Genomic DNA, 11,784 nt, shown 5'->3' with positions numbered 1-11,784 from the left:
AATCCTTTCCACTGAATTTTTATGATAACCATGGCATGTAATTGGTAGAACAATGAGACCAAACAATTCCAAATGCCATTCATGCTTATCGTTTAGTAGGTATGTTGTATTCACGGTTTGAAGAACCAAATTATTACAGATTAATTAAGCAAAACATAATAATTTCAATTACTTTTCGTTTTAACTTAACAAAATTAACCCTTACAAATTTTTCTTATTAGATAATTCATAGTTCCGTATACAAAGTATTGAAACAAAACAAAAATGTAAAAGCAAAAACATAATAAAGGTATTAACTATCTAATTTATATACATTAGAAGTTCAAAACAAACATAAAAACTTCTGCTTAAAGAAACCCTTGTATTTAATGTCACATTGCAATTTGTCTCCTTCACTCCAAAATCGAGCAACTTAATCTTTATATGTTAGATCAAAGAACAACCTGATCTTTTATGTTATAAAATCCCTAACAAAATAACCAAATAGTTACAAGTGTCGTGCCTCATGTACCTCATTCTAATGTACGAGAACCAATTTTTAACAGAAACACAGACTAATTTGCTCAACTTTTAGTAGAGAGCAAAATGCAATCCAATTTTTAGTATAATATCGCCACAAAAAAACTGAATGATATATTGGATTGAGAAACGAATACATTGTTACAACCCATATCCTACTTTCATCCCTTATCCTACTTTCATTCCATATTACAGGCTAAGACGTCGTACTAAAGAAATCAATCTCGTAAAATTGGTAAGAAATAGGATTAACTGAAAATAATGCCCCCTCCCCCCCCCCCAAAAAAAAACCCAACTCCCGTTAGACACTAAAAAGAGGGAGAGAAAAACTCACCAAGGTTTCAATATCCTTGTGCAGAAAGAATCACAGAAACCGGACTGGACCCTTCTTTGCTAAGCCAAAAAAAATATGTAGCTCGTCTTTAGCTTCCGTTAGCCCTTGCATTGGGGATTTTAACTGTATACACCTCGGAGGGGCAAGTGGGAAGGGGCCAGCTGTTGAAACCGAGTCTCGTTAAGTGTAAATTGAACAAAACTTCCGGTTTGGTCATTTTTTACTTTCATCATAGCAAATCAGTGAGTAGAGCAGCGGGATCATTTGGTGGTATTTGAGGGGTCGGTGGAGCTGCAGGTGGAGCCGGTGTAGGTGCTTGAGCAACTGTGGGAATGCTAACCAGTTGTTCTTTGATGAATTCTTTTAACCTGTGGGGTAAAATGGTAAGAAAATTTCCGCTAATCCGATTACACTAACTTCTTTATGTGAAAGTTTAGCTACTTACTCGAACGTTAATGTGGGATCACCCGAAGCGAGGGTCATACGCAACTGTGTTCTGTCTGCTGGATCCGTTTCAATTCTGACCTGAAAATATTATAGAAGAAATGGCTTGTAAGCAGTGGCGTTACACAGATTCTAATGCACCACAACAAGCTCATTGATAATGTCCAAAACAGCAAGTTGTAAAGATTAAGAATCGATTTCTCTAATTATATGACAAATTATCGAAACAAATTCAGCACCAAAAAGGGAAAAATAGTATCAAGAGTTGGGGGAGAGCATATGCTGGTTTTGGTTCACTCAGTTTTCTCCATTAAATTGGTTTGTCTTGATTATGATGGTTCTCCGTCAGTCAGTTATCGTTTATTAAAATTCATAACTGAACTAACCGACTTAATACATATTAATTATTTTAAATATATGATAAATAATAAAAAAGAATTAGAAAAAGTCGGTTAACTGACTTAACCAACTGATGTTAAGTCTGTTTGGTTATAGTAGCAGGATGGTCACTTAAGTCAGTTAAAGTATAAAAAACAGACTGAATATATAGGTGTCATTTCAGACTTCATTACAATAACACAGCCATATAGCTAGAACAGAACATGTTTCCTACCAAGCAAACTATGGCACGTGTATTCTCCGAATAGAAGGTTGTGCTTGCAACTAGATTATTAGGATTTGGATCCTGAAACAGAAAATCGAACGGTGAACAATGCATATATAAATGGAAGAAGATGTTATCTGATTGAAAGGACTTACAAGCCCTGGAGAAATTGCTATTCTGTAACTGTGGAGTAGATTTGCCATTTCAGGAAGAGCCATCGGTCTTACACCTCTAACCTGCCCAAATTTGGAGCAAAATGACTACAGATCAGACAGGGAACCGCACAGAGAAAATAAATTAGACTATAAATGATAATACGAGCTTAAAATGCACATAACAAGAATCAATTATATAATATAGGTGTGGTGTGTCTCGATATATGAAACTAAGTATTGTGCTTTCCAATAAAAAATAAAGAAAAAAAAGGAACACATACAACTTCTTGAAGCTTCAATGGTGGTCCAGAAAGTGATCTCCACTGGGGGAAGAACTCCTCTGCGGAAACTGGTAGAGGCTGAAGAAATTTATTCAGCACAGCAGGAAGACGAAGTTTGATGTTAACCTGTAAAAGATAATAATAAGATACCTGGCACTGTAAACAAAACCAGCTCTTGGTGATTTAGGGTGGGTTTGGATGGGCGATTGGGTGCGGTGCGGTGCATTTAGCTTACTTTTTGTCTCATACTACAGTATTGCTACAGTATCTAATCTCACCGCCACGGCTGTTTTTACACTAACCGCAGGTAAACGCACCGCCCATCCAAACCCACCCTTAGTTTATAATATATCAATTATCTGCAAGTACCATATGGGTTCCAAACTTGTAGGAGAAGTCGAGAACAGCTACGTCCCTGCTTGGCCGAAGATTTACAACCTCAAGTGGGCATTGCACCTACAGGAACCATGAAAAGAAAGTAAAATAAACATGATAATTCACGAACATGCATCAACGAATAACTAGTCACAAACACAATGAGTCCTTTTCACCTGTGCTCGAGGAGGTATGGTGTCAGGCACTAATGAAAGCTCCATCTTCAGATGAGCAGGAGGCAATATCAAAGCCTGAACTGAAACGAGAGGAGATGTATTCTTGTTTCCTAAGAAAAGAACCAGACGTCCTTGATGAGCTCGCCACTCTGCTTTAATGCCGATCTGAAGTAATTTTTAGTGAGAAAAATCAGCATCAACCTTTTGGAAGCTTCTAAAAGAGTCATAAAACCAACTTGAAACTAACAGATAAGATAAATAACGGAATACAAAAGGAAAAAGCTTTATACCTGAATGTAAGGATCTTCGTATAGAACACCACTATCTTTCAGGCATAAAGCATGAAATCTTACGGCAATATTCCCTATCGGCTGCAGATGCAAGTAGTAACATCAACTAGTAAAACTAAAAGCAATACCAAACCACTTACTAGAATCACATGCGATTTTACAATCACTAAACTTCTAATTAGTGTTAGGGAAGCAGCAATACCTGAATTGTATTTGTCCCCACTTCTACGGGCACTATGGCTGAACCATCTACTACATCCGGACCACTTTCCAATCCAGAGACAGCACTGTTCTCATATTGAACAGTAGCACCAGGAGGGCCCTCAATAGCCAGTGGACCCAAAAGATCACTAAGGGGATCTGCTGAAGGAGGTTGCTGATCTACTTGGCTTAAATTTCCGTTCTCCTGAGAAAGAACTTGCTCTGTTGAAGAATGATCCTGTCAAGACAATCACATATAAATTAGTGCAAATTACACTTAAAAACAAAAGCTATACATAAATCTGTAAATCTATAACCTATAATGTAAAAGCACATATATCAAAATACTTTTCAACTGATATAGACATTTTTGTTCATTATATTTCTACATTGCCATTTAAAATATTTATTTTAAATAGATATTAATAAAATTTACCCAATCTGATAAATAAGAATATAGTTCCATTAAAAGATTTTCTTTAAATGAAGTATTCGATAATAAGATTTAACCAATTTATAAGAATTCTAATTCAATGTAAATGTGACATAAATGCCAAAGTAAGTCTATGGTAAAATGTAAATTTCAGTCATTTCTACACAACATAGTAACTATTAGTTTAATATATAATGATTATTTTAAAATACATAAATAAAAAGTATACAAGTCCAACATATGTGACAATAGCAACTAGTATATAAAAAAACCAAGAAAACAAGTAGCCACTAGGATTGGAAGAGAACTAACCTCGGTATTATTCATGTTGGGTGCCTTTACAACACTAAGCTGCCCAACAAAAACTGGTAGTGGTTCCCCATTAGAAGGGTGTTGGTCGGTTACAACTAGAGCATTTGAAGGTTGCTGTTGAGCACGCAACTTGAGGGCACTTTGCTCTGCAGTGTCAGCCTCAGCATCTTCGGCCTTTTTGATCAATGAAGACTGTAAATTGAGAACAAGAGCATGGTTTAACCATCACTTGAATCAAGACTATGCATGGACCTTCTGCAACACAATGCATGGACCTTCCGCAACACAAAGGTGGAACAGGCAGCTTCTAAACAAATAATGCAAAGTACACAAACCTGACGCTCAGGAAATTTAGGCATTTCAGCTAAAATATCCATTACAGCAGCACCTTTCCGACTCAATGCAAAATATTCAACAGCTCGTTGTTGTATCTCCGCGTCAATGCAACTCTCATATCTGAGTTCAGTGTGTTAAGCAAATCATATTAGTTAGATGGCAACAAAACCAAAAATTTCCAAATTTCAAACAAGCCATAGATGAGATGCTCAGAAATCAGAGAGAAAAATATGCTGAAGAACATCTTACTTGGTGAATATTGTCCAAATCTGATTCTGCAGTACTTGGTCAGGCGGCTGAGTGTGCATTAAGATCTTAGCATACGCTGATAGAAGAAGAGGAATGGTGGTAGTTCTGAAACGTGATATACATTATAGTAAGATAATAGAGAATGAGTATTTATGAAACATATAGTGCCAAAGGTTAAAGGCTCTTACGATACTGAAGGAAGTTTCTCATGTATGATGCTAAAGATTTCTTTTGGACTACACCCAGGCCGTCTAGCCAGAAGGTGGCTGTATTCTCCAAGAATATAAGCACAGACCTGTTTGGTACAGACAAATTCCAAAATAAAATTGCATATTTTTGTCCATAATGATACATATCCATGTAAAATATTTACCATATACAAACCTTGACCATTTTCTCGTCTACAGCAGGCTTGTCAAGATACTCTTTCGCCTTTGCAGCTGCATAAGGCTGGTCATAAACATAAATAATTCAGCCTGAAAATCACCAAAAGAAGAATACCTTTCCTGTTATAAAATAGCACAACTAAATGTGTTGGACTTTTTGTCACCTGTAGGTCATCATTGTTAGTAACGAACTGCACAACATGGAACCATATGTCATCGCTAATAAAGTCTCCTGCCTTTTCAATCAACTGAAGAATCACATCCACATACCTGCAATGTTTGGGCAAACTAGTTATTTTGTAAGGAATAACAACCAAACATTTGATGAAGCTACTGTACACAATAGAAAAGAAAACACTGAGGTACAAAATCTTCATTCATAAGCATGTGGGTTAAAACTCTGCTTCCATCCAACATGCTTACCATGACAGATCAGGAGCAAACTTCTCAGCAAGAATGGCAGCCTTAAGTGACAATTCCTCATGCATTGTAAAGTCAGCAGAGTTCAGATACTGGTTAAGGGTCACAGTCAGTAACATTCTCATCTCGTACCTCACCATTTGAGTAGTTGTATGGAAAATAAATTAGCGGAGAAATCACACCAAGTAATACTTTTTCCATGTTCAAGACTTTAGTACCTGCAACAGTTCTTCAACAATGTCCTTTGCATTTGTTATGTCACACATACCATAAAGCAAATCAAGAGCTCGCCTACAGATACTGGAAATTACACACTGGTGTTAGTCAAAGAAGAAAAAAGATCTTATGAACATACAGTTCAAAGAATATATAATTCCATGTTTAGAAAATCAAGGCTTTAGTTATAGATGAAAGTTTAAGGCTTCAATAAAGAAAATTGTTATTTTAATTAGTTAGGCAAGGAACTCATAACAAGACAACTATATAGGGTGATTTTCAAGCAAGGAAAAGTTTGGCATGTCAAAGATGGGGCCAATTGATAGATGTTACATACACTTGAGTCTGTATATAAATGATTCACAAAAGAGAATCATAGCAATAACATTTTAAGTGCAATTAATACTGAAAAAAACTGCAAAAAGAAAAGAAAAAAAGAAACCCAACCTGATATCAGGATCCTTCAATGATGTGATGATTTGTGCCTGATGCCTTTTTATACTCTCTTGCACATCAGCAACTATTAGCATCCTAGTCATATTTTCCTGCAACCAAGCATTTAATATCTATAAGTAAATCATTAGGTTATAGATAACCACCCGGATCTGGCACATGTGAACATATTTTCTTGTTTGGAAACAAGATCATTAAAAGAGAAGTAATTATGCTCCCATAACTTACCAAACCAAGATACCTAATATTTGGTTCACGAACAGCAATGAACTTCCCAAGAAGAGCCACACACTGAGACATCATCTCCTTTTCGGCATCAAGATGCATGACCTGTAATGAGGAGAGCAAACGTACAACATAACTTAAGAAAGCACTCATCTAACATGCTTAGTAAAGTATAATAGTGACTAACATGTATTGTTATGCACTTTACATGATGTTTTCACGCACAGAGGAGCCAGGAGAGGGGTATAGTATATAACTTAGAAATATGTCATATAGAGACAAGAAAGCAGATAGGCTGCCAAATTTGAAACCACTATGTTTTTTCTTCCGTCGTGTGCAAGAGAGGTGCTATCATCCATATACTTTTATTACGTAAACAAGGCAATAAATTAGGTATGAATGCTAAAAAAGCGCATAATATTTCTTGTCATAGGATAGAAAACATGAAACCCATCTAGAAAACCTACTTTGATGAATTTCAGCAGGACTTTCATAAAGTGACAATCTTAGTTCGACAGAATAAATCTTCCTGGAATCACTTAACGTCAAATATTGTCTTCGATAATAAATTTCAAGAGCTAGAGCCAGAATGAAGAAGTGAACTCACGAGAGCAAGGGCTTCAAAGAGGACAGCATGTGATGCATTATTCTTATTAACATTCTTCACAACATCTGTTCCCATTAATATCCATTGTAAGACCTGAAATCAGCCTTCAAGATCCATTAATATAAAAATAACCTTAATAGAAGACAAGAACCATGCAGGAAAGTTTAAACCTCAAACAATGTTCTTCTCGTATTTGGATCTTCAATGGTAGGAAAATACTGAAGAGCCCTCATTGTCTTAACCTATTATAACAGAGTGATAAACACCACAATGAAATTTACCAAATATGAGTCGATGATAATTACTGATTAACAAAGTTATCCACCTTAATAAAGAGATAGGGAAAAAAGGGGGGGGGAAAGAATTGGACATAATTACCAAGTAATAAAGTCTAAACATGTCAATGACCAAAAAAAAGTGCAAACATATCCAAGAGAACAAGATCCACTTGAAACATACTTATATACAATAATCAGACCAGGCATATGACATTTTTCTGAGCTAGGTAACACATTCATATAGGAGTTATAAGAGAGAAATAGAAGGACAAACCTGCAGCCATGGAGATGGGATGCCATAATAAGTATATTCCTGTGGAACATCTTGGTTCCTCGCAAGGCGTTCCAATATTTTAACACATTTTGGAAGGCATGTCCAATATGCTTCATGATTATTTGATACCAAAGCAACAAGAAGGCTCATAGAAGATGTCAAAACGCCAAGATCACGCTCATCTAAAAGTTGCGTCATCCGGTCCGCCCTAAAAGATAGGGCAAGAAAAGCAATTCAGCATCAACACAGCTAACATCATAAAACAGCAGGGATAAAACTTTTAGCGTTCTAGCGTACCAGCCATCAACATTGACAACATCAGGATTTTTCCTAAACAATCGCAGCAAACATAATGCAGCTTTTTTCCGTACAAGTGGTCTGCAGCTGCTAGACAGCTGAAACATAGATTCTCTCAGTGTAAATTATTTTTTAGAAGCAGTTTAACTTAACAAGTTTCTGGCTGATCTTACAAGTAACTTTTGAACATCAGGTGCCAAAGATTCAGCAAATTCCCTCCCACCAATATTACCAACCTACAAAGTTAATTCAGGAAAAAGTAGAAGTAAGATCACAATAATAACAATATCGAAAACCTAAGCAAAGGATAAGAATAACAATATGGAAATCCTTAGATGTCATATGAACTAACATGAACTAATAACTATAGAACAAAGCAACATCCAAGCGCAACACAATAGAACAGTGATCCTCATGCATTGATTAACAACAAAATCATAGTACTATAACCACCTATTGCAGATCCAGAAATAATAAGCCGTGATATAAACTGTAAAGTGATGAATAATATTTGGAAAACTGAACTAATTCTTGAGAAAAGAGAAAAAAGGAAAATTCTGAATCACATGTCGCCGACTAAATCATACCTTCTGTAAGCAGCTCAATTAAGTATGTAGGCTAAGTGCTCGATGTTGTAAATTACAAACAGTTCTATCCCATTCTAATTACATAGATAATGTCTAGAACCTCAAGCAAATTTTCTTAGCCTTACCAGGGTTAATGCTAGGCACTGGAAAGTCTCATTTTGACCAATTATATCATTGCATACAGTGTTGATTGCTAATCTCAGAAAATCATGATTTTCGTTGAGCAAACATGATGTCACAATGTATCCAACCTACAGCCAATAATGGAAAGCCAAAAAAAAGGAGAAAAATAGTTAATAGAGTTAAATACAGATTTGAATATCAACCATGTCCATACAGAGAATGATAATTATATCCTTTTTATGAGAAACACAATAAGCTACATTATCCGAAAAAATTACATGAATATCCATATATTATCCAGGCTTCCATAATACATACTAAAATAGATATCATATGGCCCCATTCAAATACTTACAAGAATCAGAATGCTATTATATGATGGTTATCTACAGTGCTTAGACAGTGCCAATCACTTGCCAGCTTTATCATTGTAGGAAACAAGTTACATGTAACAGTAACTGATATGAATACAAAGGATAAAGCTTTCATGCTAATGCAGATTCTAAGTATTGAAAGCTGAGACCTTTCAACATGTTATCTTGTTCATGCATTCAAGTTTTATTGGCCCTTTCCCCTCTTGCCTTCTGAAAGGGAAAGGAGGAAATGATTAAAAAACTTTAGGCCTTGGTTTACAACTTTTCTTGTTTTCTGTTCTTTCAAGCTCTTAAGGATGTCACCTGTAGTGCGTAGGTCCACCAGGTTTTTCTCGCCAATTAAGGTCTCACAAATGTGACACTGATCAAAATTAAAGAGATAACAAAATTGATCTCACCTGCTTTTCTGGATACTTTGGTGCAGATATCAAGGAAACAGCTTCCATATGACCAAAATCAACATCATAACCCAGCATGTAAATGTAAAGCATTTTCCAAACATATTTCTTCTTATCATATGGTGTCAATCCCTGTCAGAAAATGTGAACTTTCAATAAAAAACTGCTCATTCATCTTGGTAAGGCAATAAAAATATGTCACCTATCAAGGCACTAAGTCTTTCCATGTAAAAGTTTCTACAGGGAATGGGCAGGGTTTGGAAAATTTTGGCTCTAAGGTTTAAACTTCATGTGAAGAATGAGCTCAACTCCTCCCCAATAAGTCAACTATGAAAGAATGAAAAAAAATATCATATAAAAACAACAAGGTTACTTTGTTGGAGATGGAGAACTTACTGAGATTTACCCAACTGCACTTAAGTACATAAATAAGCAGACTCCTGTAAAAGAGTGTAGAACATAACATTCTAGCGTGTATGAAGCTGGAGCAAATACTCAGTGTGATACAAAAGCAAATGCAATTTATGTTTCTTACTTTCTTACTGAGGCTAGAATTTGATTTATATGAAACTCTATGAATCAAACATAACAAACTAGTAAGATGACGCGATGACTAAGGAAAGAAAATTTCCCAACAAGGAAAAAGTTATAAAGTTTGGCAATTTACAACTTGGGAAGGAAAAAGTACAAAATACTGTAAAATTTAACTATAATCCTACTAAAGCACAAACTAACCTTTCCAATTTACTATAGTAGCGAGGAAAGGAGGAAGGAAATGTTCATTAGGTAGAAAACCTTGTGTTCTTCCCTTCAACATAGAACAAAATAGGGGAATGCAAATCGAAAATGCTCAAATATGAACCACATAAAGAGTGCCCACAAGAGGAGGTTAAAGGAGATGGGAGGGGAGAGAAAGACTCAATACTCTATACCTATAACATCAAATTAAAGCAAACCAAATCAAATGATTCAAGGACCTGTTCTAACCATCAAAAGTGGCTAGATTTGTAAAATCCAAATAAAAAGAACATTTTCAGTTCAAATACGCCATTGAATTGATAAGTTCATCGTTTTATGGAAAGACATCTTTGAAAAGGATAGATTCTCAATAATGCATACACATAACGTGATTTTGCATGCCTACTATAGTATCATTCACTATACATGTTTAGAAAGGTTTCATACATGGTCTTTAACAGGAAGCTCAAATTGTAAAGAGTTTCTCAGAATTAGAAAGCAAAATACTGTCCATACACTACATAAGTACATATATTTTTGCTCAAGGTAGGGTTCACAAACATAGGTAGAATTCTTAAGATAGGAGATCCAATCCTACTGCAAACTCTATATAAAATATTATAAAGAAATATCGCAGTAAGTACTTAGGAAGATCGCAATTGCTGTAAATAATCGATACATTTACAGCGTTCACAAATGCATAGACTTCACAGCTAAACTAAGTTCATAATTTTTTTTTCTTCTCTAAAACAAAAAAATTAATTAACAAAAGAATCTATGTCCACTTTTATCCTACTGAAGCTCATAAAAATTAAAAAAAAAAAAGAGCAAGTCCGACCGTTTTCTAATTCACCGAAATTTAAATTAATAAAAAATAAAATAAAAAATGCTTTGAAACCCCTAACCTTTTCTTTTTTGAAGCGATTACGTATGTTGCCGAGCTCTTTATCGACACGCAAACGCTCTTGCTCTTTGTTCTGACAATTACGAATGTCGCTTATGAAAATCGAGAGACCTCTCATCCCGTGCATTGCCATTCCGTTTTATTGATCGATCCACTTTCTTCTTTCCTGTTTCGCGATCTGCGTTCTCGATTTTCCAGATCTTTTACCTCTTTTTGTTTTTCAACGGCAACGGAGAAATCGATCCGGCATCAGAAAAAAAGGATAACGGAGATGAACATGAGGTGTTTGAAAAATAATATGTAAGTTTTTTTCAAATTTGAAATTTAAAAATAAAAAAAAGGAGAAAATGAGTACTTAGATATAAAAAGGAGGAGCAAAATTTGGCGGAAAAAAATAGCCGTCGAGAGTAGAGCTGGAGATAGAGTTGTTCGTTAGTCGGATCGGGTTTATTTATTTATTTATTTATTTATATATATGATTTGGATTTTGCTTTTATGTATATTTGTATGTTTAATTCATGATCTGGCCCTAAAGTATACTTATTTTTTTACTTTGGTATTTAAATTTTTTTTATCTCAATTTGAAACTTAAATATTAATTTTCTCTATTTTGTTTATGTGGCAATTAAGTTCATTTAAAATAAAAATATTAGATTTAAAAATAAATATTATAATATTTAAAAATATTTTTGACTCTGACCGATCATTGATTTGTATTGACAGGTTACGTGGCATTATTAGAACACGTCATGTGTCTTTTTTTTATTTTTTAAAATATTATATATTATATTGATT

At 34.9% G+C, this 11,784-nt stretch overlaps 1 protein-coding gene across 3 annotated transcripts; it reads right to left on the bottom strand.

The window, feature by feature from the left end:
• Positions 1 to 610: 610 nt before the first annotated feature.
• On the bottom strand, positions 611 to 11,427 carry LOC107932510 (AP-2 complex subunit alpha-1). 3 transcript variants are annotated; one of them, XM_016864531.2, is made up of 28 exons: positions 11,345 to 11,423; positions 10,991 to 11,198; positions 9,348 to 9,479; positions 8,578 to 8,703; positions 8,039 to 8,101; positions 7,866 to 7,963; positions 7,569 to 7,776; positions 7,187 to 7,258; positions 7,017 to 7,109; positions 6,413 to 6,514; positions 6,179 to 6,276; positions 5,734 to 5,815; positions 5,519 to 5,607; positions 5,260 to 5,365; positions 5,094 to 5,159; positions 4,898 to 5,004; positions 4,710 to 4,814; positions 4,460 to 4,580; positions 4,125 to 4,316; positions 3,381 to 3,617; positions 3,179 to 3,259; positions 2,889 to 3,053; positions 2,707 to 2,793; positions 2,338 to 2,463; positions 2,057 to 2,137; positions 1,911 to 1,982; positions 1,299 to 1,378; positions 611 to 1,221 (listed from the first exon to the last, which is right to left on the bottom strand). In XM_016864531.2, the coding sequence occupies exons 2-28, from the start codon at positions 11,120 to 11,122 to the stop codon at positions 1,083 to 1,085; spliced, it is 3,060 nt and encodes a 1,019-aa protein (XP_016720020.2). In that variant the 5' UTR covers positions 11,123 to 11,198; positions 11,345 to 11,423; the 3' UTR covers positions 611 to 1,082. The 3 variants fall into 3 exon arrangements, with proteins under 3 accessions (XP_016720020.2, XP_040955263.1, XP_040955262.1); XM_041099329.1 differs by having other exon boundaries at positions 4,710 to 4,785; positions 5,083 to 5,159; positions 10,991 to 11,427; XM_041099328.1 differs by having other exon boundaries at positions 10,991 to 11,427.
• Between the last annotated feature and the right edge of the window lie 357 nt (positions 11,428 to 11,784).

The sequence above is a fragment of the Gossypium hirsutum genome, chromosome D08 (genome assembly GCF_007990345.1).
Source record: "Gossypium hirsutum isolate 1008001.06 chromosome D08, Gossypium_hirsutum_v2.1, whole genome shotgun sequence".
In the NCBI taxonomy this organism is placed as follows: domain Eukaryota; kingdom Viridiplantae; phylum Streptophyta; class Magnoliopsida; order Malvales; family Malvaceae; genus Gossypium; species Gossypium hirsutum.
Note: the sequence above shows the minus strand (reverse complement) of the source record. Positions and strands in the feature narration are given on the sequence as shown.

What these genes read in the sequence shown, in the direction of transcription:
- LOC107932510 (XM_041099328.1), bottom strand. Translation starts at nt 11,122, where the DNA reads ATGGCAATGCACGGGATGAGAGGTCTCTCGATTTTCATAAGCGACATT. An exon ending in AGTGCCTAGCATTAACCCTG is followed by an intron (nt 8,102 to 8,577) that starts GTAAGGCTAAGA and finishes TTAACTTTGTAG; the next exon opens with GTTGGTAATATTGGTGGGAG. An exon ending in CTGATGTTCAAAAGTTACTT is followed by an intron (nt 7,964 to 8,038) that starts GTAAGATCAGCC and finishes TCTATGTTTCAG; the next exon opens with CTGTCTAGCAGCTGCAGACC.